Source organism: Halictus rubicundus, chromosome 2 (genome assembly GCF_050948215.1).
Source record: "Halictus rubicundus isolate RS-2024b chromosome 2, iyHalRubi1_principal, whole genome shotgun sequence".
NCBI lineage: Eukaryota > Metazoa > Arthropoda > Insecta > Hymenoptera > Halictidae > Halictus > Halictus rubicundus.
Window position 1 is genome coordinate 11,083,700 of NC_135150.1, and position 25,845 is coordinate 11,109,544.

General features: G+C 37.5%; 1 protein-coding gene across 1 annotated transcript in view; it reads right to left on the minus strand.

Moving 5' to 3' along the window:
- LOC143362592 (uncharacterized) overlaps positions 1–21,815 on the minus strand; it is a 44,915-nt gene extending 23,100 nt beyond the window's left edge. Inside the window, exons 1-4 of the mRNA XM_076802893.1 lie at positions 21,395–21,815; positions 15,064–15,381; positions 12,713–12,934; positions 9,977–10,197 (exon numbers count right to left, since the gene is read on the minus strand). Of these exons, the coding sequence (XP_076659008.1) occupies positions 9,977–10,197; positions 12,713–12,934; positions 15,064–15,381; positions 21,395–21,401 (768 nt within the window). The 5' untranslated portion in view covers positions 21,402–21,815. The remainder of the gene's footprint in view (positions 1–9,976; positions 10,198–12,712; positions 12,935–15,063; positions 15,382–21,394) is intronic.
- Between the last annotated feature and the right edge of the window lie 4,030 nt (positions 21,816–25,845).

Here is a 25,845-nt window from a genome sequence, read left to right on the forward strand (position 1 = left end):
AGTGTTCACCCGCGTGATCGCGAAATTGGCTAATGTTCGGTTTTTGTTATTCAGTAATACTTCATTTCTTAACCTTTAGAAGGCCGGCACATATTTTAGTACGTTCTCTGTAATTCCGACCAATTGGAATTTTTTCAAAATTTTTGTTCATGTCGCATAGTAAACCAATTGTTTAAACTTCTCAAAAAAAAATCCAAGTCGTATGGTCCAATATTAAAAAAGTTATCGTGTTTTTAGGGGTGTCCAAATATTAATAGGAATCACAGTATACAGGGCGTCCCAAAAATGTGATATTTCCTTGAAAGGGGTAATTCCCGAGATGATTTGAAGAAACTTTTTCCTTTGGGAAAATGTTCTGCGCGGCTTTGTTAAGGAGTTATTAACGAAAAACACGGACCAATCACAGCGCGGCTATAGTAGACGGATTCCAGCTCGGCCAATGCGAACATCACGCTCAGCGCGACGCTAAAGCGCCCTGATTGGTCTGTGTTTTTCGTTAATAACTCGTTAACGAAGATGCGGAGAATATTTTCGCAAAGGAAAAAGTTCAAATGACCTCAGAAATCACCCATTTCAAAGAAATGCAACATTTACATCACTCTGCATTATACAGGATGTCCCCGGCATAAAGTGCCAAATTTTGTCAGCATATTCTATGGGTCTAATCAAGAAAGATAGGTTGTTTAACGCTTCATTAAAAAGTTATAAACAAAAGTACAGAATTCGGAGGGTAACAGTTAAGCAGTCTTAGTACAGTTTTTACAGTTAAGCGGTATTTAAGTACATGTTTTATGCGGGCTGTCTTCACTATCTGCAGTCATTAAATTAATGCTAACTTTTGTTCAAAACTACTAATCACTAAATACTAATTGTTACTACTAATACTAATTTTAATGTTAAATTCATAGATGCAACTAACATTCCATTTCAAAATGGCCACCATCTTTAGCAACACAAGATTGACAACGTTTTAAAATGGAATTTATTACTGTACGAAGTTTATTTGTTTTTTCGAATCATTAATTCTCTGTATTCTTGTTTTATAAACTTTCTCCTTTCATGTTTCCCACACATAAAAGTCGAGCGGCGTGAGCTATTATATTTTAGTTTATAACTTTTTAATAATGCGTTAAATAACCTGTGCTTGTATAATATTTTTTCTCATCATGACTCATAGAATATGCTGACAAAGTTTGGCACTTTAACCTAGACACACTCTATATTGTATTACAGTCAGTGCAAAAAGTATTTGTACACCCGTTAAAAAGGAATAGCTTTTCTAAATGTGGACCGAGCGTCTTACATTTTTTTGAGATGTTAGAAGGACTAGTTTACTAGCTAATGTGTAAATAATTGTTTTTTAAAATTGCTATTGGTCACGATTGCGAAGAAAAAAGTAAATGGCACGATTTTTCAGTTTTTTATCTGTATTTATAATGACAATTTAAAACACACCTTTGGCAAATCTGAGTACTTTGAATATATGTACAAAGTTTCATCGAACTACGTAGGTTGACGAAAAAAAGCTATAGGCATTGTAAGATGTCAAAATTCATTTAAATCGCAGTTTCTTACAATTTCTGCTGTTTTCGATGAATCATATTTCATGGCAACTTACTTAGGTCTACAAAAGGCACTTTTCTAAATTTTCATTACAAGCACAGACAAAAGACTTACAAATTGTGACCAATAGCAATTTACGAAAAAAAATGTATATATGCATTACCAATTTTAGATAAGTTATTTTTATACAAGTTACATGTTATACAAATTTTTCGTAAAAAGATCCATGGAAAAATGCCGGCCCTCTAAATGTTCAGATGACATTGGATCAAAGAGGGCGTTGATGTAGTCTTCCGTTTCCGGTTACCTCTCTGACAATGAGTGCGATGGCGCGTGCACGCAGCATCAAGAGTTTTTAGTTATATAATAATTATGTATTTCTTTCTTTATACGAGTCCAATAGTTCCGAGTGTATTAACATAAGGATTACAGTAATAAAATAGTATAGTTATGTAAAGTACGTCGCTTAATAAGCTTTCCATTACTAAATCTTCGGATTTTATTCATGAACCGAGCGTTGAAGTGTTCGCATACATTTTCCACCCGCTGTAAATGAAATTTCTTTCATTTGCGTTACAAACCAACGGTATGCTCGTCGATTTCTCTTGAAGGATTAATGATTTCTCGAAACGGTTTAATTCGGGTCGATCGGTGAATCGGAGTCGGAGTCGGAATCGGAAATGGAATTAAAATCGAAATCGGTTCGAAGAGGAAGACGAGTGTCGGTCGAGAGACGATCGCGCCAGGTGCACCTGTGTTCACAGAGACTCGGTTTTTCTCCTCGACTAATTGTCGCATGGGCGCCAGTTCTAACAATACTGTCGACTTAGGCGTGTCTCTTTTCATGGTAGATGCACGGGTACATGCGTGGAATCGCGTATGAACTCAGCCATCGCGGAATATTCTGTGTTACGAGTGTGTACCGGTCACGGTGGACGCGAGCCACCACTACGCATGATTCACAACCCCCTCCGATCAATAATAAGAAACGATACCGTGAACGATATTATTTCTCCGTAACGTAAAGAACATCGCTAATCATTTTAATGGACTTCCACTTCTCTCACCTAGCGCAACAATGATGCGCTCTCTCCCTCTCTCTCTCTCTCTCTCTCTCTCTCTCTCTCTCTCTCTCTCTCTCTCTCTTTCTCATCCAAATCGCTTTATCGATTTTGCGAATTTAACGCTGAACTCACCACCACCGGTCAAATGACCGGTTTCATATATTTTACTTCACAATTATTGAAATTATGAAGATCTTATTATTCTGATCAATTGAATAGATTTACAGTGATCTCTCTATTATATGTCGCCAAGGCCTGGATGATAAACGTCGCGGAATTATCCCCACTACCGCGGGGTACGGCGTAACACGGCTCGGGTATGTCTCCTGTACGATATACGACGCTGGCAAGACCAGTGTTGTTGACACATGTATATCAAGAATTCACTGTATTCCGACATGTATTAAAATTGGTCAAAACCTAAATAAATTATAGTCATTTTTATAAAGCAACGCATGCCAGTCACTTCTCGTGCTCGGGAAGAGAAAGGTCCGATCGTTTACTGTTTACTTCTGGCATAAGTGGGGATCAAAATAAACAGTGTTCTTTTGTTTTCAAAAAATTCTTTTTAATATTCTTTTAATATTATTTCTAATTCAATAAGTTATTTCCGACCAAAAACGTGTACACAGTTTTCCATCTGCTGGGGAAAGGGACCCAATTACTGTGGGGCTGCCAATTACTGTGCCTATATTAATTATACTTATTTTTATAGCATACTGAATATTAAAAAAAGAGATATATAACATTTAACTGATTTTAATGAAAAAAATGTAATATCTCTTTTGTAATATTCGTCATTCTTTAGAAATAAGTATAATTAATATAGGCACAGTAATTGGCACCCCCGGTAGTAATTGGGTCCCTTACCCTATATCATGCTTAAATATTCTAGAAAAAAAAATAATAATAAACGATGGTCCACGAAAATAGAGGTATCAACCTTCAAAATGGGTCCAAATTTATTATTTCACTATTGTGTTTTCGCGAAACTATCGTAGCTGAAATATTGGACAGTTCTCGAAAATCGGAAATTCAGTGTTCTAATACTTTTTGGATCCACTGCAAGTCTAGAACGATTAACTTTTGTGAAAAATGTACGATAACAATCTAGTAACTCACTGCCGTAATGAAACAAAAAACACTATGCGATGCCTGGAAATTCTTTGTCGATGAAGTTATGATAAACGAACAATAGTCGGTTGCGGTTGGGTCATAATAAATCTTTATGGAAATCGACATACATAGTTCAACGAAGGCGAGCAGGAAAATGCGATAAAAAGTAACGTATTTCCTATTAAAGCTTTTGTGTAGCATACGAAGATAAGATAGAAGAGTCTATTAAAGGTTCGTTAGAATTTTCACGTGGATTTCCATAAATTGTAGCTTTACAGTTTAACGATTATACCGACCGTTTAATTTGAATGTAACGCGCTTAAGATTGTCTCGTTCGAATATCAAATGCACCGAAAGGAAATTAAACCGAGCAAAACTCGACGTGTTTTCTTGCGCGATCAGCCATGCCTCCGTGAAGAAACTTCGGAATTGACGATTTATAAGCTCTTTACGAGCCATTACACGTTCTGCGGTCTCCCAAAGGGACACGTGAACGAGTTTCGATGTACTTCTTCGATGTCGTCCAAATGCAGTATGCAGTGCATCTCAAGCCACATTCGGCATAACGCGATGCACCACTACGGTGGACGAGACACAGTTCGAAACACTCAAAAAAGATGCTGCAAGAAATTTCTTGTACTGAATGTTACTAGTTACGCGCTTGCATTGTAATATTTTTTGCATTCACTGCGACAGGTTTCAAATTGCGTCCAATCTTCAAATAAAATCTCTTTTACAAAAAAAAATCTTTTTACTTGCGCACTCACAGTGTAACATTCTTTATAATCGATGTTACAGGTTTCGTACTGTTTCTAATTTTCAAATAAAATTTTCTTTACAGACAGAAATAATTTTCTAAACGATTCAACTGTTTCTACCTTTCCTGTGAAGTCATATATCCGCCATAGTCATTTTATTCGTAAAATAAACTGCAGAATACTTATAGCGTAATTATAATATTGACCTTCAAGAACTGCCTTATCTTTTGGACAAGATAATTATAGCCATGAAATGTGGAATGTAGGTAAAGAGGAAATATGCTCGATCGTTTAGAATTAAAGAGCATAAACGGGCTATTGCAAATTTTAAGTTTTTCTCGTTTTTTAAAACATCGCTCGTAACTTATAGTTCATAACTGTTAGAACGTATTGTAATTTTACAAAATCTTTATGTCAATTTGACCTTCATATTTATGAATTATAATCAACAAAATTATACAGTTCCACGAAGTGTTCGTTTTGAAATTCAACTTTGGAATAAAAATGTATGTCTAGTAACATATGGTACTTTTGTTGTTCTGTTCAAAATGTTGTTTTCTAAAAACTATTCATAATCAAATTGTGTCTACTATCGTTCACATAAGATGTACATATGTATTTCTTATTGTTACTAATAATTAAGTATTATAGTTATTGAGAGTTACTATATTCTTATCAGTGTTGAATACAGATAATTGTTCTTACTTTTTGTATTAATATTCCGAGCGAGATTGAACAATAGCAAATGTATTGACGAACGTTTATTTTATAATAATGAGCAAGTAATAGGGGGTACTGAACAATTATAATATATTTTTATTAAATTTAGGGTGCACTTACAAATTTTTTATTTCACTCAACCCATACACAAATGAACAGACTGATTCGGTATAAATATAAATTTTCCTTATCTTTTCAGAAATAGTTACAGACAAAATCGTACAGACAGCGGTTAATGTCGTAAAATGACTAGGATAAATGTGTCTTATTTCAGCCCCTAATAGTCAGCGTTCCCGAAATGAAATTTCTTAAAAACAAGAACTTCACGTCCCAAAATAAAACGTTTAGAAAACATTACATGACTACAAATACCCTGGAACAAATATAAATTCATTTCCTCTGGAAAATGATTAAGTATGAAGAAACTTTAATTATTGCAGCCGCGAGAAAAGTCAGGGACGCGAGCTTTCGGTACAAAAATGGTTGTCGCGAAAATTGTCACGTGATCGTAGCCTCGATGTCAGATCGTTCCTTCAGCCCTGAACTTTCACACGAGGACAGGAGGAAACGCGAGCGTCGAACGATAGCAGAGTATCACTTTCACGCGAAGAAACGCGGCGAAGTGGCAATTGCCCGGTTCCCGGGTGTTTCCGTATTCCGCTGCGTCGAAGTCTCGATACTCGAGTTGGGTCCCCCCGGCTCGAGAACACACGGCGGGATTCGATAAAAATTTTGAGGTGCTGGCGGAAAGAGAGATACAGGGTCAGGTTCCCGGACGGGGTGAGAGGAGGGTTGCGAGAGCTTTTGTCGGTCGGAATCAGGATCGTATGACGCGCGTGTGCCCCAGATATCCTAATATGTCGACTGGCTGTTACGTGTCGCGCGTAAAACTGTGGCCGAGCAAGTTTCTACTTCCATTCAATCAGCCGTAATTGCGCCGCTCTGCCTTTTGTCGAGTTCCGACATTCGTCAAACGCTTGACCTCCTTCTTCGACACTTCACGGTACACTTTAGGGCACTTGCGCCACCGCGAAACTCCCATCGCGTGACTTCGTCGGATTTCTCTTCGTATGCAAATACTCGAATGGACGGGACCCCGGGTCCCACGAAACGGATCCCTCTTCCACGAGCAAACGACTTGTTAAGGGGGCAGCGTCTCGCGAGGAAGGGTCAAAAAACCCGATATTTTCTTTATTGTATTGGACACGGTCGAACCTCGATTATCCGAACCAAACATGAGAGGGGTTCGTCTAACAAAACAATAAATTAATTACAATGGATCCAATCTTTTAGTTTGTTTAGAAAATAGCGTTGTTTATGGATCGTCCTGAGTCCAACTATTTAAGCCTTATGTGGACCCCTCAAGATGTACTTTAAAAATGCAATCATTTAATTCAGTTATGTTTAAGATTACACACCCAATCCGTGCACTAAAGGGTTAAATAAACTGTATAGAAAATTGTTTTGTACGAAGAAATGAATCGATTGAAAAAAAATTGTAACGTAAGACGTGCTATTGCTTAGAAAACAATTCGTGAAAGTTATTCAATTTTGCAGCGTTTGCGAGGGTCTGTAAGCCGTCGCGCGTCGGCTACACCCGTGCAACAACGACCCGACCATACCCGTATTAAAGTCACATCACCAACCCCAATTAAACGTCAATTTCCTCGGATGCATGGAACAATATTTCAAAAAGCGCGTCTCATTTTTTAAATTGTTACGGCACATTGAATATGATGAATGCGTGAATCGTGTGAGACGCCTGTGCTACCCCTCCCCCCTTCACAGAATCGATAAACACGTAGCTTTTCAATTAGAAAATTGAAGTGAAACTTTCAATGGATTACGGAATGTTTAATGCGCGTTGTTTCCTCGACAGCGAGCGAGAAATCGAAAGTTATTTGCATCAAATCGCCCGAGACATGGTTGCCTTTCAGTGCTCCTCTTTGTTGTTCAGCGTTCGTCTCGATTACAGAAATGAAGTTGCAGCAATTTCATTCGTACATTTATTATAAGCCGATTGCGAATCTTCATGTAAAATGAAAATTGGAATGTTTCGTCCCTGCATAATCATTTAAATAAATTGAAAATAATATATTAATATTCTTAAGTTCGTTCAATCTTTCCGTTGTTTTATTAACATTTTTTTGTCGAAAGTAAACGCACGTCCGTTTAAAACAGTCATTTTGGAAAGCGACGATTAGAGTAGTACGAATCATTATTGCAAAATTAACATTTGCCCTGTCAATTACGAGAAACGAAAGTTCAATAGAAATTAATGTCTCCTTTTTTATTATGGGAAAATCACAAACTTGTATTAATACCTTTTTTGATTATTTTAAACAATTTAAAAAATTATTTACAATTATTTATTTTCATATTTTTACAATTTTGTGTTTTACCAGCTTAGTTTTCTTTCGAATGCATTGTACTTTCGACGAATATTTTCATCTATAATTGCGTCGTAACTGAACTGTGAATGTTATGCATTTTCTAACAAAAATGAGTATGTGAAATTTAAGACAGTAAAAACATCGAAAGAATTTAAGTGAACAAATAGAGGTAAAGTTGTGCAAGTAACTAGCAGGTAATTTTATCGCGACTTTTTGTATCAACTTATTTGTGATTTCATTTGAATGATTTAACAAGCTTAAAATGAGAAATTATTTCGAAATTGTGCATTTGAAAATCACACAAAATCAAATTACTTTCGCCGTCTTATTCGCAAAAAGAAAAATGATAAATTAGTTCAAATAATTTGTCATTCCAAATTGTTGTTTTTATTATATTGGAATAAGAATTTTAAATAAATGTGCCTGAAACTATGGAGTTTTCAAACTAATTCAAAATTTAGCCACAAAGTTAAAAGTTTAGACATGTATTTTGTGTTTGAAAACCCTTAAGGCGAAACTCACAATGTAATTTTACAGTCATTAGGGGTAGGTATGGTAAACTTACGACCAAATGACGTTCTATTAGAAAATATGAAGTTTAAATCGAAGTCACTATAGTGTGCGACTTCAGTTGATCGCGGTCTGGTTTACGAGGTCGAGAATGAAGTAACAGAAGCTCGTAAAGTGGAGAATGTATGGAAAAGCAGAAATCCCCAATATTTATTTTAGACAGGTTGGTTGACATGATCGGTCAAGATTACCCGGAGCGATACCTGCATGGCGTTCCCCGAAACTATTCAACGGTTAGTTACTTCACGGTTCAGTTCAATTTTGCCTACTACTCTGTCTGTTTTCCTTGCTTTATTATAATTCTTTCTATCTTCTCTGTTACAGAATATTAAATTGTTTAAAAATAGGCTCTAATCATCAACCATACAATTGAAAATATATACACCTCAGAATGTTAAGTCTTTTATGTAATTAGCGGATTTTTATGCAAAATAAAAATTGTCCGAGTCAGTGGAAAGAAATTACTTCATAAAATTTTTTCATACAAGGCTTTGTTTTTGAAAAAATCGACTTTGGGAATCCGTCACATTCGCGTGCTTAGGATTTGTAAGTAGAATCAGTAGGTTATGCACAGACGCGTCAGACGATTGCTACTCGATAGCACGCGTGTTCGCCGAATTTACAAGTTCGATTTTCTCGAAAACAAAACCTCATATGAAAAAATTTTATTCTACATTTTTCACTTTTTTTTTATGCAGAATCAGTTCCGTGTCGGTTGTAGTATCAATTACCGATCATCCTGTGTAACAGTACAGTAAAGTCTTGATCTAAGCCCAATACTCGGGTCCGTGCTGTGACATAGATCGTGTAGGACTACTATTTTCTAATGACCGCGTTGACCGCGTCGAACGTAGAAAAGGACAGCATGTGTAAACACACTATTACACTGCTACATACCGCCAATTGAACCACTAAATACATTTCAAATTATGTCGTGTTTAGAGACATTTGATATATAACAAGTTGGCCAAATTCCCATAAAAGATAAAAGTAATTGGATTAGTAGTGGTTCACTATCTCTCGCGGGGTATGCCCCCTCCCTCCCAGTGGAGGGGATAGGCGAACTGACTAAGATCGTGTAGCTCCGTTCGGCTTAGACCAAAACGTTACTGTACTTTATAAGCACACTGCCGATGATCTTTATTCAAAATAGAAATTGTTTGCATTGATTGCAGGTCATAGGAACCGAATATGTAGGAGTTTATTTCCCCCTTTTCCAGTTATATTAAGCTGTAAACAATATGTTGATACCATCAAATTATTTTCGTCTTTCTACTGTTTCAAATTACACCTACCCATTTTTACCATAAATGCATAAAACTTGAAATCTATTTATAAGAATCGAAATGAATACTTCTAAGCTCCAAAATGGTGGAGAAATATTTAAGAATGATTTCGTAATTGATTCAATTTGTACACTCGATACATTCCTGAGACTGAAATAATTCATTAGTTTCGGGAAAGAAAATGATTGGAGAAAAGCTTTTGTTAAGATTAAACTAATCCCAGCAGCGCACGAGTATTAAAAATGTTATAAGTAGGCTGTGAATCTTTGTGCAAAATAAAAATCGTTTGTATTCATCGCGAGACAATGGGGACTAAACAGAAATTCTCTCTTTAGTGATATTATAACGTTGCAAGAAATAATATTTTTATTATTTGAAATTACACCCAGCCATTTTTTTCCCATAGGTGCATAAAATCCGCAGTCTTGTCATAAGCAATTCTGACAAGGGGATGGTCCGACTGAACGTCGACGTATAATAACGTATAAAAGGAAGATGCGACTCACTTGGAAAGTTCTTTCCGACGAGGACGGTGGTGTCAGCGGTGAGTGATGGTGCATTTGTCGGGTAACTACAGGTGTCACGGACGGACTCCTCGAAGATGGCACCCTGGTTTCCTTGGCCTCCCTCTCGCAAACAGTTCCCGGGGACCAAATTTTGCTTTTACGTTCCACGGTCGACGATACGTCGCTGGGTTTCGTGCTCAGATTCAGTGGCGCCTCGTCTTCTGAAATGCACATTGAAACATTCGACATGTTCAACACTAAAACTACAGGAGACCCGTCAAAACGACGGATTTCAAATTTCTTCGTTCATCAATTATTCAGATTGTAAAGATACATCCATGCGGAATTTATTCAATCAATTTATTTCTTTGGATATGCTTGAACTTCTACGCGTAACTAGTTCACCACTTGTCTGCTTAATAGTTTTGAGTATTTCGAGCATTTTTACATTGAAGATTAAGTAAAAAATATCTCGGTTATTTTTCATTTTGACCCCACAAGTCTTAACAGTTTTTTCACTCAGCATTCAACGTTCTTTTAAATCGCATAGTTAAATAGTATAAATCATAATACAAAAACTGAAAATCATCTTTATTTCTCGACAAAATCGCGAAGCATCAAACAACTAATGATCTACTGCGACTACTGTGAATTTTTATGCAAAACAAAAATTGTCTGCATCGATTGCAACAAAAAGAAAAAAGACCTAGGAATTTCTTTTTATTTCTTCAAGGTTGGGGATAATGTATTGGTAGGTTTTAATTTTTTAATTACAGGCTATTAATTTTTGTCATAAGTGCATAAATTCACCGTTTAATGATCACATTCTATACCGTACTTGATATCGAACAATTTTCGTTGAAACATTTTTTTATACAAAAAGCAGTTCACAAATAAATTTAATCGGAATAAATAAATTCTTGGTGTTCTTATAAGGCAATATGAAGTCTCGAAAATTCGATATTATTATAGAGTTTTGCTCGCGGTTGTTCTCCTTTGAACAATTGAAAAAGAAAATTTGCCAGTAGTGTTGGCAACTAAACGTAGTTCGTTATCGCAACAGGCACGTAATTTTTAGCTATCTATTGCAGGCTACATGGAAAGTTCGTCACGTAATCATTGATAATTATAAAAATCGAAACGTTGTGTCATCGCGGTAAGGATTCGAAATTGTTGTCGTGGAAATTACAGCTTCCTTGTCAATAACAATACGCAGAAAAACTGAGCCACGATAGGGGGTGGGTTGCAAATTGCTAGCAAAGCGAGGTCACTCTTTTTTTATAATTTAGAGAAACAAGGTCACGACTGCTAGAACATCTTATATAACATTATTTATAATCACATAGAACTAAGTGTATCAAATTTCATTTTAGGTCAATTAGCAGGTTTTAAGTATTAGTTTGCAATTAGTTGTTCAAATATTACCAAAAGTATTTCATTACATGAGTGTAAATTAATCGGTAAAATTATTTTTCAACGAAGTAAGACATTGCTGGTTAAAAATTACACGAGCAATTAATATAATGTGGATCATCAGCATTTAAGTTTTTATAATTCCTTTTTTAATTTTAAAAACTGTTTATTGACTATGTTGACTTATAAAATGTGATTCCTATAGATAATTTATGGAAACCACAATTCGCATAAACGTTTCTACAGGATGTCCCAAAAATGTTGTACTTTCTTGAATGCGGTGATTCCTGAGGTTATTTGAAGTAACTTTTTCCTTTGCGAAAATGTTTTCCGCGGTTTTGTTAAAGAGTTATTAACCGAAAACACCTACCAATCAGAGCTGGAATCCGTCTACTGTATCCGCGCTCTGATTGATTTATGTTTTTCGTTAATAACTCCTTAACGAAGCCACGAGCAACATTTTCGCAAAGGAAGAAGTCACTTGAAATGGCCTCAGGAATCATTCCTTTCAAGGAAGTACAATATTTTTGGGACACCCTGTGCAGACCAATGGTTTAATTGTGTTAGAGAAAATTACGTGCATTCCTAAAAAGCATTAAATATAGACAAATTTGAAAAAAGTTTTACTTTGTCACAGAGAATGGCTGTAAATTATAATTGTAACTTTCGGATGGCTGAACCTGGGTCCATTTTAACCCAGAGTTACAAACGTTCCACCTAAATTATAGTATTCTAGTAGTCAGTTCAAATCGTACCTATTTATAGTAAGGTCCAATAAGAAGATCAACGTGAATGTTAAAGGGTTAGATAAAAAAATATGTAAAGAATGTATACACAAGGATTTGAATAAATCCGACCATGGCTGCCATAAAATCGTCAGAATCATCTGCCTTGCGAAGGTTGACTCTCCGCATGCTATGCTGGAGTCATTCGTGACCCGTCGTGGTGGGGATAAGGTCGAGGGACCGTCAATACTTTTATTCCGATACAAAACGGTGCTGTTTATTTCGAAATAAGAAAATTTCTATCCTCTCTTTTTCTTTTGAAATCGTTCGCTCGACGCCGCTTATTATGTCATACTCTATCCTTTTCCAACGAAAGATATCGCTGAAAGATTGTATCGCTCGGCCGACCACTTTATAGTTTTGCCGCTACATTCGAAATACGACGAAAGGCGGTCCCGAGCCATCGTCTTATATTGGAATAAAACTGTATTAGCGAAATATCGGTGTGAGTCAGAAGTGTTAGCGAACGTGTTAAATTTTTGTCGTCCGATTGCGTTCGTTAGTTGCTAAGAATTTTCATGGTGGACAGAATCCTTACCGAATTTAGCTTTTTCCGGAGTGCATCCTCGAGGCGATCCTGGTCTGGATGGGCTGAGGGGTTCCAGATGGATAGGTGAACAATTTGTAACTGGTGTGGTTTGCTGGGTAGGAATTCTCGGGGGTGGAAGCAGAGAATGGGGTAACAAGAGGCTCACGTGTCGAGCCCACCAGGTAGCTCCCGCCGAACCATAGCCCCCGTACATTAGACCACACCGTAATTCTGAAACCCCACAAAATTTCGGTTCACGAACCTATTAATCGATTGTTCTATATTTCACGAGGAACTCGTTATTCGAATTTTTATGGCAAATATAAATTTTCTGTATTAATTGCAACAAACGAAAACTGAGCGGAAAGTTCTTTTTTTATATAATAATAAAAGTAATGTATTGACATTCTTAAATTCTTTAAATCTTTTTACTATCTTAAATTACACCCGCTCAATTTGCTCTTAAGTGTATAAAATTCTAATTATCACAATATTAGCTGTAGAAATGAGTTCTTTTCACACAATTTTACACAACATAGCTATTTAAGAGGACATAACTCTTTTACAGTCACATGGCTTTATCGTAACAATTAATATACAGTCAATAAGGTAATTGGCAATCAATTTTTATTCAAAATGCGGTAAAAGTGACAATGTAATCTTTTGCTTGAATTGGGAAGTCCTCCCTCGTGTTGCTTATTGTCCTGATATCGATATTGCTCATGTGATTATTAATATCATTTAACAGATTCGTGGTTTAATCTACTTGGTGATGTAAGAATGCATTTTTAATGATTTTATTCACTTATATTATTTAATAATTATAACCGCTTTTCGAGAACTTCAATGAAATATACACGTACACATATATAAAAATCAATAATCTGCTACTTGTTCCAATGGATTAAACAATATTGGAAATGTCGAATCTAAAATTATTTCTTATATATGTTGAACTTAATAGATTTATTTTGGTAGTCTTCGATAAACGTACAACGGATGTTAAACGCATAACGTATAAATCCCTTATTGAATAAATAAATGCTTTGATTGATATCTCAATGCATCACGACAACAACGAGTGCATTTCATTCGACGTTATCTGTGTGGATTTATGTACTAAGCATTGAGGTCTAACTAAAATTAAAACATACGTATAGAAAGTGTAACAGAAGTGATCAATAACAATCTTTTTACCGTTTGCTACAAAATATAATATATAATATAAGATATGTAAAATAGTTACTTTGTTAAATTTTTTAAGTAGAAATTATATAAATTTTGAGATGTAAGATATGACAATTTAAGATGTAGTAAAACGACAGTGTAACTTTGTATGCTGAAATAATATTAAAAAACTTGATGAACTTCTTTCCGATAACCCATCCGAGTAGATTATGTTTATATAAAAAGAGTGGATGTAGATCTTTAAATTTCACATGTAATTTCGTAACAAGCGGTCTTTTATAAACTAATTCAATGATGCAAATTAACTTGCAAATGGTCCCGAAAACAGTGATTGTTCTTCAACTGAATTCTCACAGTTAGTAAATCACGTCGCTACTACAAAATGATTATAACTAGCACTGAATGTCATTAATTGGAGTACAAAATGTTCCATTATAATTAATTTGTATGTGTCCATCCCAAGATTTTATATTTTGTATACTAAACGAGCAGGCACTAATCATTCACGCTCATCAACGATAAGGGAGAACTGTTGAATTTAAATCAGTGTCTAGATTAGACCCAACTTATAATTCCCAGTCAATTAATACCATTAACAACGCTAAAATTTTTCTCTCTCATGACACATGGTGGTTCCAAATAAGCTCTCCTATTACAGTGAGGCAATACTAATCTAATAATAAAACTTTTTTGTTTCTAATGATTTTTTAATGAAACTCTCGCCATCATATTCGCGACACTTTTCTGATTGAAACGACACCAAACAGCGCACAATTCAGATGACATTTACTTGTTTAATCGAGGAAGCAGTGCAACCTCGATTATCCGTACTAATCCGGGGGAGGGGGGCGTGGGTGTTCCGATAATAGAATTACCTAGTTACTTAGCTACAATGTTATATTAATATTTACTAATTTGTACAATAAATCGTGTTGCACGTGGGTCGCTTTAGACCGGTGGTTCTTAGCCTAGGGTGCGAAATTTCTAAATGTTCGATGGAAAATTCAGATATCACCTGTTCGGATAATCGAGGGACTACGATAATCGTGAATTGAGCAAGCAAATATGCTAGGAAGTACGTAATGTTTAGGCTTGTTTTAATCAGAGAAATGCCACCAATACGATTATAGTTACGATTATAGTTAAATACGATATTATTACGATTACGTTACCTTGCGTGGCGGTGGTGGTTGTGGGCGGCAGGGTTTGGAGTCTCGCCTCGGGATTGTACGTCGAGACGAGAGTGAAAGCACTGAAGCGGTCCGACGTTAGCTGATTGATACCCGAAGAACAGATCGAAGACGGATTGGAGGATGTCGTGGTGTTCGAGCCGTTTCCGGTTGCACCAGGACTCCAAGGCGAAGGCGGCAGAGTTGCGCTGGGGCTGCTAGGCGGTGAAAGTGTAGCAGGGGGTGACAAAGCACCCGCCGGAACTCCAACGCCGGTACAATGGAGCTCTGGTTTCATGTACCAAGTCCGTGGTACCGTTTCTGATACACAAAAACCACCGATAACACTTATTTCATACGCCTACGACAACAGCTGATCACTAGACTGCAAATTTTTGCGCAGTTCTGACAAAAATGAATTGGCGTAACATAAAGCAATAGAAGACTTTGAAGAATTCGACCTTTGTGTGGTACCACGCCGAGACAGAGCATGAAGTATCATACTTTTATAAAATTTTGTAATCATCTGCTAAGACAGATTTAAGTACGCAATTTAAGACTGGAAACTCTGAGCGTTCCAAAGATGTTAAAGAAACTTCATGTTTGCAGTTGTTGTGCAATACTGCAGCGTAAATTAGTCTACAGAAATTCTTTTGTGTATTATAGAATACATTATTTTGGACCTGTTTCATCTTCAATTATATGTTTAATCTTTATTATTTCGTCCACATAAAATCGAGTGTATTTACTCATATCAAACTTGAACATTCAGCAATTTAGTAAATATTATAGTAAAATATTTAGTAATGTAGGAATTGTTTTCATTTATGGTGTAACTAGCAATCTTTAATATTGCTTCAGAAGGAACAGTCGAGTGCAAAGGATTAAATAAATTTAAATTATTAAAAAAAGAAATTTCTATTTGGCTCCAGCTTTTATAATTGGTCTAGAAAATATTCATTGCATAAAGGTTTGGAAAATATTCATTGCATTGCTATATTGCATAAAGATCGACAGTCTATTAATTATCAAAGCCCATCAGAGCGTCAATATTTTACAACATGCAGGGCCTAACAAGTAGTCTACTAAATTGTGTACGCAAGTTTACGTTCTCGAAGATCGATTCACAACAATTTAAGGCACTAAAAAGATTATTAATAATTTTAATGACTCAGCTGTATGTAAAAGAAGTTCCATAATTTTGTTTTAAGCAGAAGTATATTTAAGCAAAAATTTGTTGAATCGTGAATAAAATTGCCGGTGCAAATTTGTTAAACTGCTTGTCTGGATAAAATAATAATTGCAACACTTGTTTTCAGCAGTATCATGTCTTTGCCAAACTAAAACGACGATTACTAATTAACCTTGCAGACGATGTAAATAATGTATTAATAATATTTTTTTAGGTCGAACGGAGGGAAACATAAGAGTGTTTCTATTTTAAAGGAAAAGGTTTCGCCATTGTGTTTTGTACATTCATAGTTATATGCGCATATCTGACAAGCTTGCAAGGAAACTCACATTTCCATTTGCTTTCGCGAATCACTCCATGGCCACTTGAATTTACATAAACGTTTGCAGTCTATGAGATTCATCGCTCGGAAAAGGCTATATCTTATCAGATAAAATACAGCAATAATTTCGAAACCATTAAAATGAATGATCACCGAATAGAAAAATCGAAAACCTCTAACAAACAAAAGATATCACTGAAAAAATCGTCGTTTGCACAATAGTCAAGGAGAAAGCGACGCTTCAACCGCATCGCCGTTCAAGAACGCTTCGTTCGGTGAAAAATGATTTTGTTTTTCCAGCAAAAAACACATGTAAATGAATGCAAACGATAAAATAACAATCGTGATGTTTTTTATTTCGGTAGAATACAAAACTGTGGAGACACTAGAAGACTTTCAAAGTACTATTACGCTATCTTCGGTTTACAGTAGGGACCCAATTACTGTGCCTGCATTAATTATACTTATTTGTAAAGGATAATAAATCTCTTTTTTAATATTCATTATGCTTCAAAAATAGGTATAATTTATCAGAAGTGACTTGGAAAATTTTTATTTCGCAGAAAAATCCGGAATTACGACGAACAATAAAATATTTGTGACCGGTAGCAGTGTAGGGTCGTGTGCAGTTTTAGCACGGCGCCTTTGCTGTATTTAAAACGTTTCTGCTGTGTTTATGCATTATTCGAGCGAATTGCAGATAGGGGAGGCTATCAGATTTATAGAAAAAATCACAAACGCTCTCTTCTTCCATGTCCCGCGGCCGAAGACTATGAATTATACACACAACGTATATCATAAAACGCGCGTACGTGTAGCGTGTTCGCGCCGTACGAGACAGAAATATCATCAGATTGCACGTTGAAACAGGTGTAATTGTTCATCGAGCTTTATTCTTAATGAGTTATTACGCACTTCACAGTGGAAAATCCTAGTTGCCGAGCTTTCCGAACGCCTGAACAATAAAATAAACTAAATCGTAAATTTTCTGCATTGCAAGCAAATCCGATTACTCTTACTTTTCTGTTAACCGAAACTCTTTAAAAACATTTACGATAAAAACGAGACGAAAAATTCATTCAGGATTGTATATTATTTCTAATTTATCGAACCGATTGAGGAAAGAAAAAATTTTCTATTTAGCTCTGCAGTCCTGAAAAGAAAACGCTGGTGATTATATGCCGAAGGCTTTCTGGCAACAGATAACGAGCGTACTTGCGCATATGCGTGGCCAATAATCGTGGCTCGATGTTTGAATAAATCTGTAATGCGATTTGCAAACACGTCTATGCGTGATACACATGTGAGGCTCACTTGCTTAGCATAGATAACGGAACGTAATGCCCAAGTTTGATGTCAATCACCGGCCGTTGTTCATGCCTCGCATTATCCCGCAAAATGTTACCCCGTTCTCTTTTTCGTACACCAACGGACACGTTCAATAAATATTGCAACCTGTTATGCGCTCGCGTATTTACGAGCAGAAGCATGTCGGGCCAGGTGTCCATCTTTGAACAAATTTAAAGGCGCGGCGTGTCACCGATAAACAAATTTCAATATTTTTCAGCATTTTCTTTTGAATAATACGATGGTTCAAGTTTTCTATACAGTCAACAGAATGCAAATTGCAACATACAGCAATTCTCGTCTCGAAATGAGCGATGCGTGACGCTTGCAAATTGAAAATACGCGAAATGTTAACTCCAATAGAATTATCACAGTATGTATGTACGTATTATTAGATTATACAATGCAGGGTGGTCCAGTAAACATTAGCACTCGAATATCTCTGTTGTTTTTTGAGATATAGACAAGCTTAAATAACAAAAGTTGCTCAGGTCAGAGAGATCTATAATATGGTGGTAATAACTTTTTTGCAGCTGGAGATTGTTCAGAGATTTCATGCTCACCTTCTCACTTCTTTCAATAGAATCATATATAGTTTTTATACATTAGTTGATGCAGCGCGACATTTTCTATAAAAAAGTACTGACCTATGTACGTAAAAAATTATTAGTTTAGCAGATATTTTAATTTTAATTCTTTTAACCGTCATATTATAAAAAATTCTCTAAATTTAAATGATAAAAATGGAACTTTTATAATATAATAATATTGTAGATCTCCCTGACCTGAACAACTTTTGTTAATAAAGTTCTTCAATATCTCCAAGAATAACAGAAATATTGGAATGCTAAATTTTACTGGAGCACTCTGTACATTAGATTGTATTATCAGCGTTATAATATGATTTTTGTAGTCCGTGATCGAATTGCGAAAGTATTAGGGACGACAGAAAGATTTTTTGACGTGATCTTAGCAGAGCGTGATCTAATTGCGAAAGTATTTGGGAACATCAGATTCTCGTGTCGATTCAATGACGCGTTGTTTACCTGTTAATTAAGAATGCGACGTATGGAAATCGAATATTTGGAAATCTTAAAGATTTGAAATGAATCGACCAGACGGGAGATGCGGTGTCGTATCAATAGACGGTCGATTAAAAAAGTATAAACAAGTGTTTAATATGAGTAACTGTCAACGTTTCTTCTCTTTTTCCCCGCAGACGATTCGAGACATCAAAAGATTTCGAGCTGATAACGAGGACAGTTATCCGTTAAAATCTGACACCACGGAGTGGATTCTTCAAACACGTTCCTCGAACGAAACGAATTTTACACGTTGTTCGAGTGGAAAAGATTTGAATTGCGGAGGAAAACCGACTTGCGTCAAATCTCACGGTTTACCAACAGTTAAAGAACACGTTCGTGGGAATCGACCGTGTGAATTTTAAATATCCTATTTTTCTTTTATTTAGCATAGATAAAATAATAAAAAGACAGAATAGTAAGATGTCTCGCTTTTTGCGTAGACTTAACGCTCGCAAGGTGAGTGCTTTTGACGATTTTATGGCAACCACGATTACTACTCGGATCTCTATCAATTATTTTTATATTTTTATTATTTTATTTGTATACTTTTGAACCTACTTTCTCAGGTCACCATTAATCTGATTTTAGAGTCACGTTAGAACATTAGAATTTAGATGGGACGTTAACTCTGGGTCATAATGGACCCAAGCTCCACCGTCAGAGGGTCAAACAAGAATGAGGTAGGTTTTTAGTGATCGCTTTACAGATTTTTCCGAAAATACATTTTTTTAATAAGCCGTTGTCGTTAAGACCACTGAGCGATATTTTTCCACGGAATATTAATCGCAACAAATGTTTTGACTTGTGTAAGATAATAAACCCTTGGACGGCGGATCATTCTTACAACTGTGTAAGTGATGCTTAGGACTATTTCACTGCTTTATTTGTGAATTTTTTTATACATATTTTTAGGGGAACTTCCTGTAAACACGTTAGTCGTTCCATTGTTCCTAATGTAACACTTGGTTCATTTAATTTAATCCGAAATAGAACCAGGCTCCGTCGTCGCAGGGTTAAGAACCGTATTTCTTAAAATTCTTCGAAAAATACTTTTCTGTTAATAAATTAAATTTGACGATCTACCAACGCTCAATGCATTTTCAATGAAGATAGAATCCAGTGCATATTAGAATAATTTTAATTGTATTACATAAACGTTCTAATATTTTCTATATTAGAGAAAGGGAGATAGAGAGAGATAGAAAGAGAGAGAGACAGAGAGAGAGAGAGAGAGCATTGTTATTGCAGTGTATGCAAAGCATAAACCATTACTGAAGTGCATGCGATAAGAAAAACACTCCATGTCCTGGACTTCATTCTCAATCTGATACTTCTTCTTGTTATTGTTTTAGTCCGAGATATTTTGCGAGTGTTTAAAAACTACATATGCACAGCGTAAATATGTTTCACGGCTATTATCTTTTAAAATATATGCAGTGGCGTTTCAAGTAAAGTCAAGCTAAGCTCAAAATAACAATTGCAAGATATTCTGTTGCAACCTTTCAATTATTATAATAGACGAATAATTACAATAGACGTTTATGGAACTGCATGTAGAAGGTTTACACAAAGTTACCAATTTATTTATTTATGGTACCCTACTTTAAGATGGAATTTTGCACCGCATACGCATGTTACATGTATATCTAACTCTATATCCTTTCTCCCTTAAGTTATACGTGTATACCCAACTTGACACTTTTAGATCATATTTTTAACCATCGAACGGCGCGGTCCTTGTTTAACTATATGTGTGTATAATTGACGATGCTTAGGACTATTCGCAGCTTTAATTATTAACTTTGCATAATATATTTTTAAGGAGTACTTCTTGTAGACACGCTGTTCCTTATGGTATTCCTAGCGCAACAGCTATTCACTTAGTTTAATTGCAAAATATTGAAACGACTACATATTTTGATAGTCTTGGTCCAAATAGACCCAGGGGTACCGCCGTCGGAGGGTTAACGTTAGAACTGCAGATTAAAATGACTAATCTCAAATTCAGTTCGCAATATTCGACACTGTAAAATATATTATGATAAAAATCGTTAAAAATTTTAATATAAATCTATATAGAAAATAAACTACATGTAGGCATACAAGAACTTCGGCATTCAGTTTGTAAAGGACGCGATATCGTGTGGCGAAAATCGGCCTTCATTCTTCCAACCCTCAGCGAATTTACCAAAAGAACATTCCAAGTCAGCGATCAAGATCTCACGTTTCCAATCAAATTCAAACTGCTCATTCTTATGTGAACGAAGCAGTAAAAAGCAAAAACGATCCCCAAATGAAATACGGTCCTAATCGGGTGCCGATCATAAAATGTGTGTCTCGCATTTCATCGCGCGAAGGATAGCCGAAAGAAGAATAGAAGAAGCTCACCGCACATTGCGTCCAACTCGTTGATCGTCGTGCTGGCGTTAAATCTTCCAACAGTTCATGGATAGGGCTCGTAACTCCACCGTAAGTCTGCGGACACTTAGATCAGCGATTCGGCGGGTAGCGCGCACAAAAATTTTAGCACAATCAATCAATTACACAGAGACAGAGAGCCGGCGACGCGCGACGGTCAGGTCGGTGTTCTCCGTTCACTGGACAGGTCTCGGAGATATACAATATATATATATATACATATATCTGTTCCCGTGTTCTTCTCTCCACGTGGTTCGCCAAGGTCGCGGTTAGCCTGGGTCCAGGCGCACGTGTCGAAAACCCGTTCGGTTCGTTGCTCCGGATCGATACAGATCCTCGGATCGCCAAGGTGTATATCTTGGTACTTGTGACCCGCGACACTTGTTCCGGTACGGAGAGACGGCCGCGGGGATTACGGCGGGTAGCGGTTCCGGTTGATCCGAGAGAATTCGATGAAATAACGAGGGGGTTGGGGGGTGAGGATCGTAAGAAAGGAGGATGTAATAGCGGCAACGGCAGCAGGTAAGGCTGACAGCTGTCCGGTGTGTTCGATTCGCAGGAAGAGATACTCTCTCGGAGTGTCCTGTCGAAGAGCAGGACCCTGACTGACCTCGGTCTGGCCGAGGAGGGTACACGCACGGTCTCGCGTGGAGCGCGCGTCGTGGTCTGTCGGTAGCTCGGCCGTTTACGTGCCCGGCCGTTTCTCTCTTCTCACCTGCGGCACCTCACTCTCTAGCGCGTCTCCGCTACCTGAAGGCCACGCCTACCGCGCTCACACGCGACTAACTTGAGCCCACGTGAACCACCGAGGTGGTGGGGCACCCGCTTCATCCCTGCCTTCCCTGGATCGAGCCAGGAAACGCTCACTTTCCTACTCTTCCTCTTCTTCTTCCTTTCCTCTGCCCCTGTTTCTTCTTCTTCCTCTTCTTCTTCTTCTTCTTCTTCTTCTTTCGGTTACGCATTCCCCTTGCCGTCCTTCCGCAAATACACGCAGCGGGCTTTGAATTCCACCGGTCGTACACCACATGAACCGATGGGATGAGGTGCTGTTGAGGTAGACGGAAGTATTTGAGGACTTTGGTCTGAGTTAGGTTATGTACTGATTATGAACTGTTGGCACGAGGTGGACGAGTTAAGTAATGATTATCTTTGGGGGCATCTACGTAGCGGAGATTAAGGCGCGAATATACTGGCAAGTAACTTGTCACATTTTTTGCCATAGCAACTCTCGCGACACGTTTCTGAAAGTTGCTCTTGCGAGACTATGACACTTGCTAGTGTATTCGCACCATTATGGACTGATTATGAACTGATGGGACGAGGTACTGTTGAGGTAGCCGGTTAGCTTAGGGGGCATCTAACTTCGGGAAACATTGAAGACCTTCGTCTGGACTAGGTTATGGACTGATTATGAACTGTTGTGGCGAGGTAGGGGTAAACGGTCAAATTAGGAGACACTTCAGGAAGCATTCGAAGACCTTGATCCCAGTTAGGTTATGGACTGATTATGAACTGTTGGCATGAGGTTAAGGTAGATGATTATCTTTGGGGACATCTACATCGCGGAGCTTATGAACTGTTAAGGGGAGATACTGTTCAGGTAGACGATTAACTTAGGGAGGATATGTTCTCCTTCTCCTTTCTCAACTGATTATAAACAGACTATGAACTGTTGGGTTGGGTGGAAGGTTTGCTCAGAGGACATATATCTTCGGAACGTGTTTGAAGACCTCGTTGTAAAAATTAGCTAAGCCCAGATCTTCAAGATTCTTAACCCTTTACGGTCCGAAGTGTTTTTTCCTTTTTATTGCAGAACTTCCTACAACTTTGTGTAACTCAATTGTATTTCTATATGTAACTTTACTGATCTGCTTAGAACAACTGAGAAATATTAGAGTTGTCGTTACATGTCGTGTGATTGTAGCATTATTAGGAATATAATGTAAATCAGTGAAATAAGTGGCTATTAGTGCGAAAATCAATGTCGAGTCTGGCTCGACATAGGACCGGAAGGAGTTCGATTCTCACACCAAACGATCAGGAATGCATACTCAACTTTCTTATGAAAAAGTGAAGATAATCTTCCTATAACACGGTTTCCATACAACACGAGTCAATAAACTTGGCCAACTCTGATACACCTTCCGAGTTTCGCTTAACACGCTTTCGGTAAAACACGGAACGAATTAGGGTAGTGTTATATTCATCAGTGTCAGGGGCCCTGGCAGAGTTTGGTTACCCAGTTTTTGTATCCAGCCTACTACTATTAGTATCTATACTACTATTATGTAGCCTTCTACTACTACTATTACTACCACCATCTAGTTTGCTACAGGCTAACCAAACTCTGTCTGACCCCCTGCACTGCAGTATAATGAGTATAACTCGACCGTTAATCGTCTCATATAAGGATTGGATGCACTTATTGCTAACTTTCTAGAATCTAAAATTAGCTTTGAAATGTACAAAAAATTCTATTTAATCAACCTATGACCCAAGAAGAACCCAAGAATCGAGCATCATCCCAAAGGTTTAAATCTAGCTCGAGACCAAAGCGACCTAGTCAAAGAAAGAAGCAGCCGTTGGGGTTGCTATGAATCTAAAAAAAGTGGTGAAAGTAGATTGCAGCGAATAAGCGGAAAATGGCGAACGATGGGATCACGATAGAGAGGAGAATAGTCGGTGTGCGCTATGATTATGTGGTTAATGATAAGTCGGTTGTTGGATCAAAAGAGAGAGAGAGAGAGAGAGAGAGAGAGAGAGAGAGAGAGAGAGAGAGAGACAGGGTGGAGAGGGAGAGAGCGAGATGATTCAGTGAGTCCAATAGGCAGCCGGGATGGCAAAGCGAGAGAGGTGCGCGCGCATACTAGCGCCGCGAGTAGATTTGATTCGGCGGGAGTCCCGCGAGGAAGGAGAGCCGTCAGTGCGTCTGCGCTAACTCGACACGTTCTATTGGACCGCCTTCCTAGAATCGGATCCACCTTCGATGATCCCGTGAATCGTCCTAGTCGGATCTAGATTAGGTGGGCACCAATCGGTGACCTTGAAGCTCTCCCAACGACACCGCGTCGTAAATATGTATTGACTGGGAGCCGTGCCGAACTGTTGCGACTCTACAACCGACTTTGTCCCGATGTAGGTCAGGACCATTGGCGTACGCGATCCTCCGCGTTTCCGAGTTGCGCGCCGAATAAACGGCGGACCCTTCCTTCCGGTATGCACCGTAGGGGAGACCGGGGTTGGTAGGCCAGTTTTTCACAGCTTTGAATTTTTAGTAAATTATTATTAGGGTAAACGTAGAAGAGACGCCACGCTTTGCGTTAGGAGCCCATAACAATTTTGTTTTCGTAGTAATTAAAACAATTTATTTTTTCTTATATTAGTACATCCATATACTTGAAAAAAGAAAACAAAACAAAAACAGATTACAATTTTGTCGCATAAAATTAAATGAAAAAAAAGATAAGTTGGTAAAGTGGCTCCCCTCCCCCCTCCCCATTCAGAAGATACAAGTGCGGCGTCTTCCCTACATTTACCCTACAATTGGCAAGACATTGTCTGATCATCTGGTTGACCAGCATAGAAGCTGTTAAAAAACATTAGAAACCTACACTGTTATCACATTAAGTCAACTTTAATCATTTAATACCTTCTTTGCTAGTCAACCAACAGTCTCAGACCCCGTAGCAAGCCGGTACATTGTTAGTATGCATTCATAAAGACAACAAAAGCGCAACGCAAAGAGGCTTCCGATTAGCCCATATTACTTAATATTTAACAACTATTTTAAACAATTATTTTTGAAACGTCGAAAAATTATACGGGATGTCCTAAAAATGTTTTACTTCCCTGAAACGTGTGATTCTTGAAGTCATTTGAAGTAATATTTTTCTCTGCGAAAATGTTTTCCACGCCTTCGCTAAGGAATTGTTAACGAAAAACACGGACCAATCAGAGCGCGGCTACAGCAGACAGATTACGGCTCGACCAATGCCAGCGCCACGCTTAGCGAGACCCGTCGCTGAGCCATTGGAATCCGTCTGCTGTAGCAGCGTTTTGATTGGTTCGTGTTTTTCGTTAATAACTCCTTAACAAAGCCGCGCAGAACATTTTCGCAAAGGCAAAAGTTACTTCGAATGAGCTAACGAATCACCCCTTTCAAGGAAGTACAATATTTTTGGGATATCCTGTATAATTTCCGCGCTCAAAAAAGGAAAATTTTCAGAAGAGAAGAGAAGCTTATTTATCGTGCGTTTACCTCTGCAAAAAAATTGTTTAAGAAACCGGAGTTTTGCATATTAAGCAAAACGAAAATTAGACTTTTTGTGTAAAAATCGAAAATTTGTAATGTGGATTTTTTGCTTCCTCCACACCACTGCGCGCCATTTTCACCTAGATAATTAGACTATCGCCTAGGATAG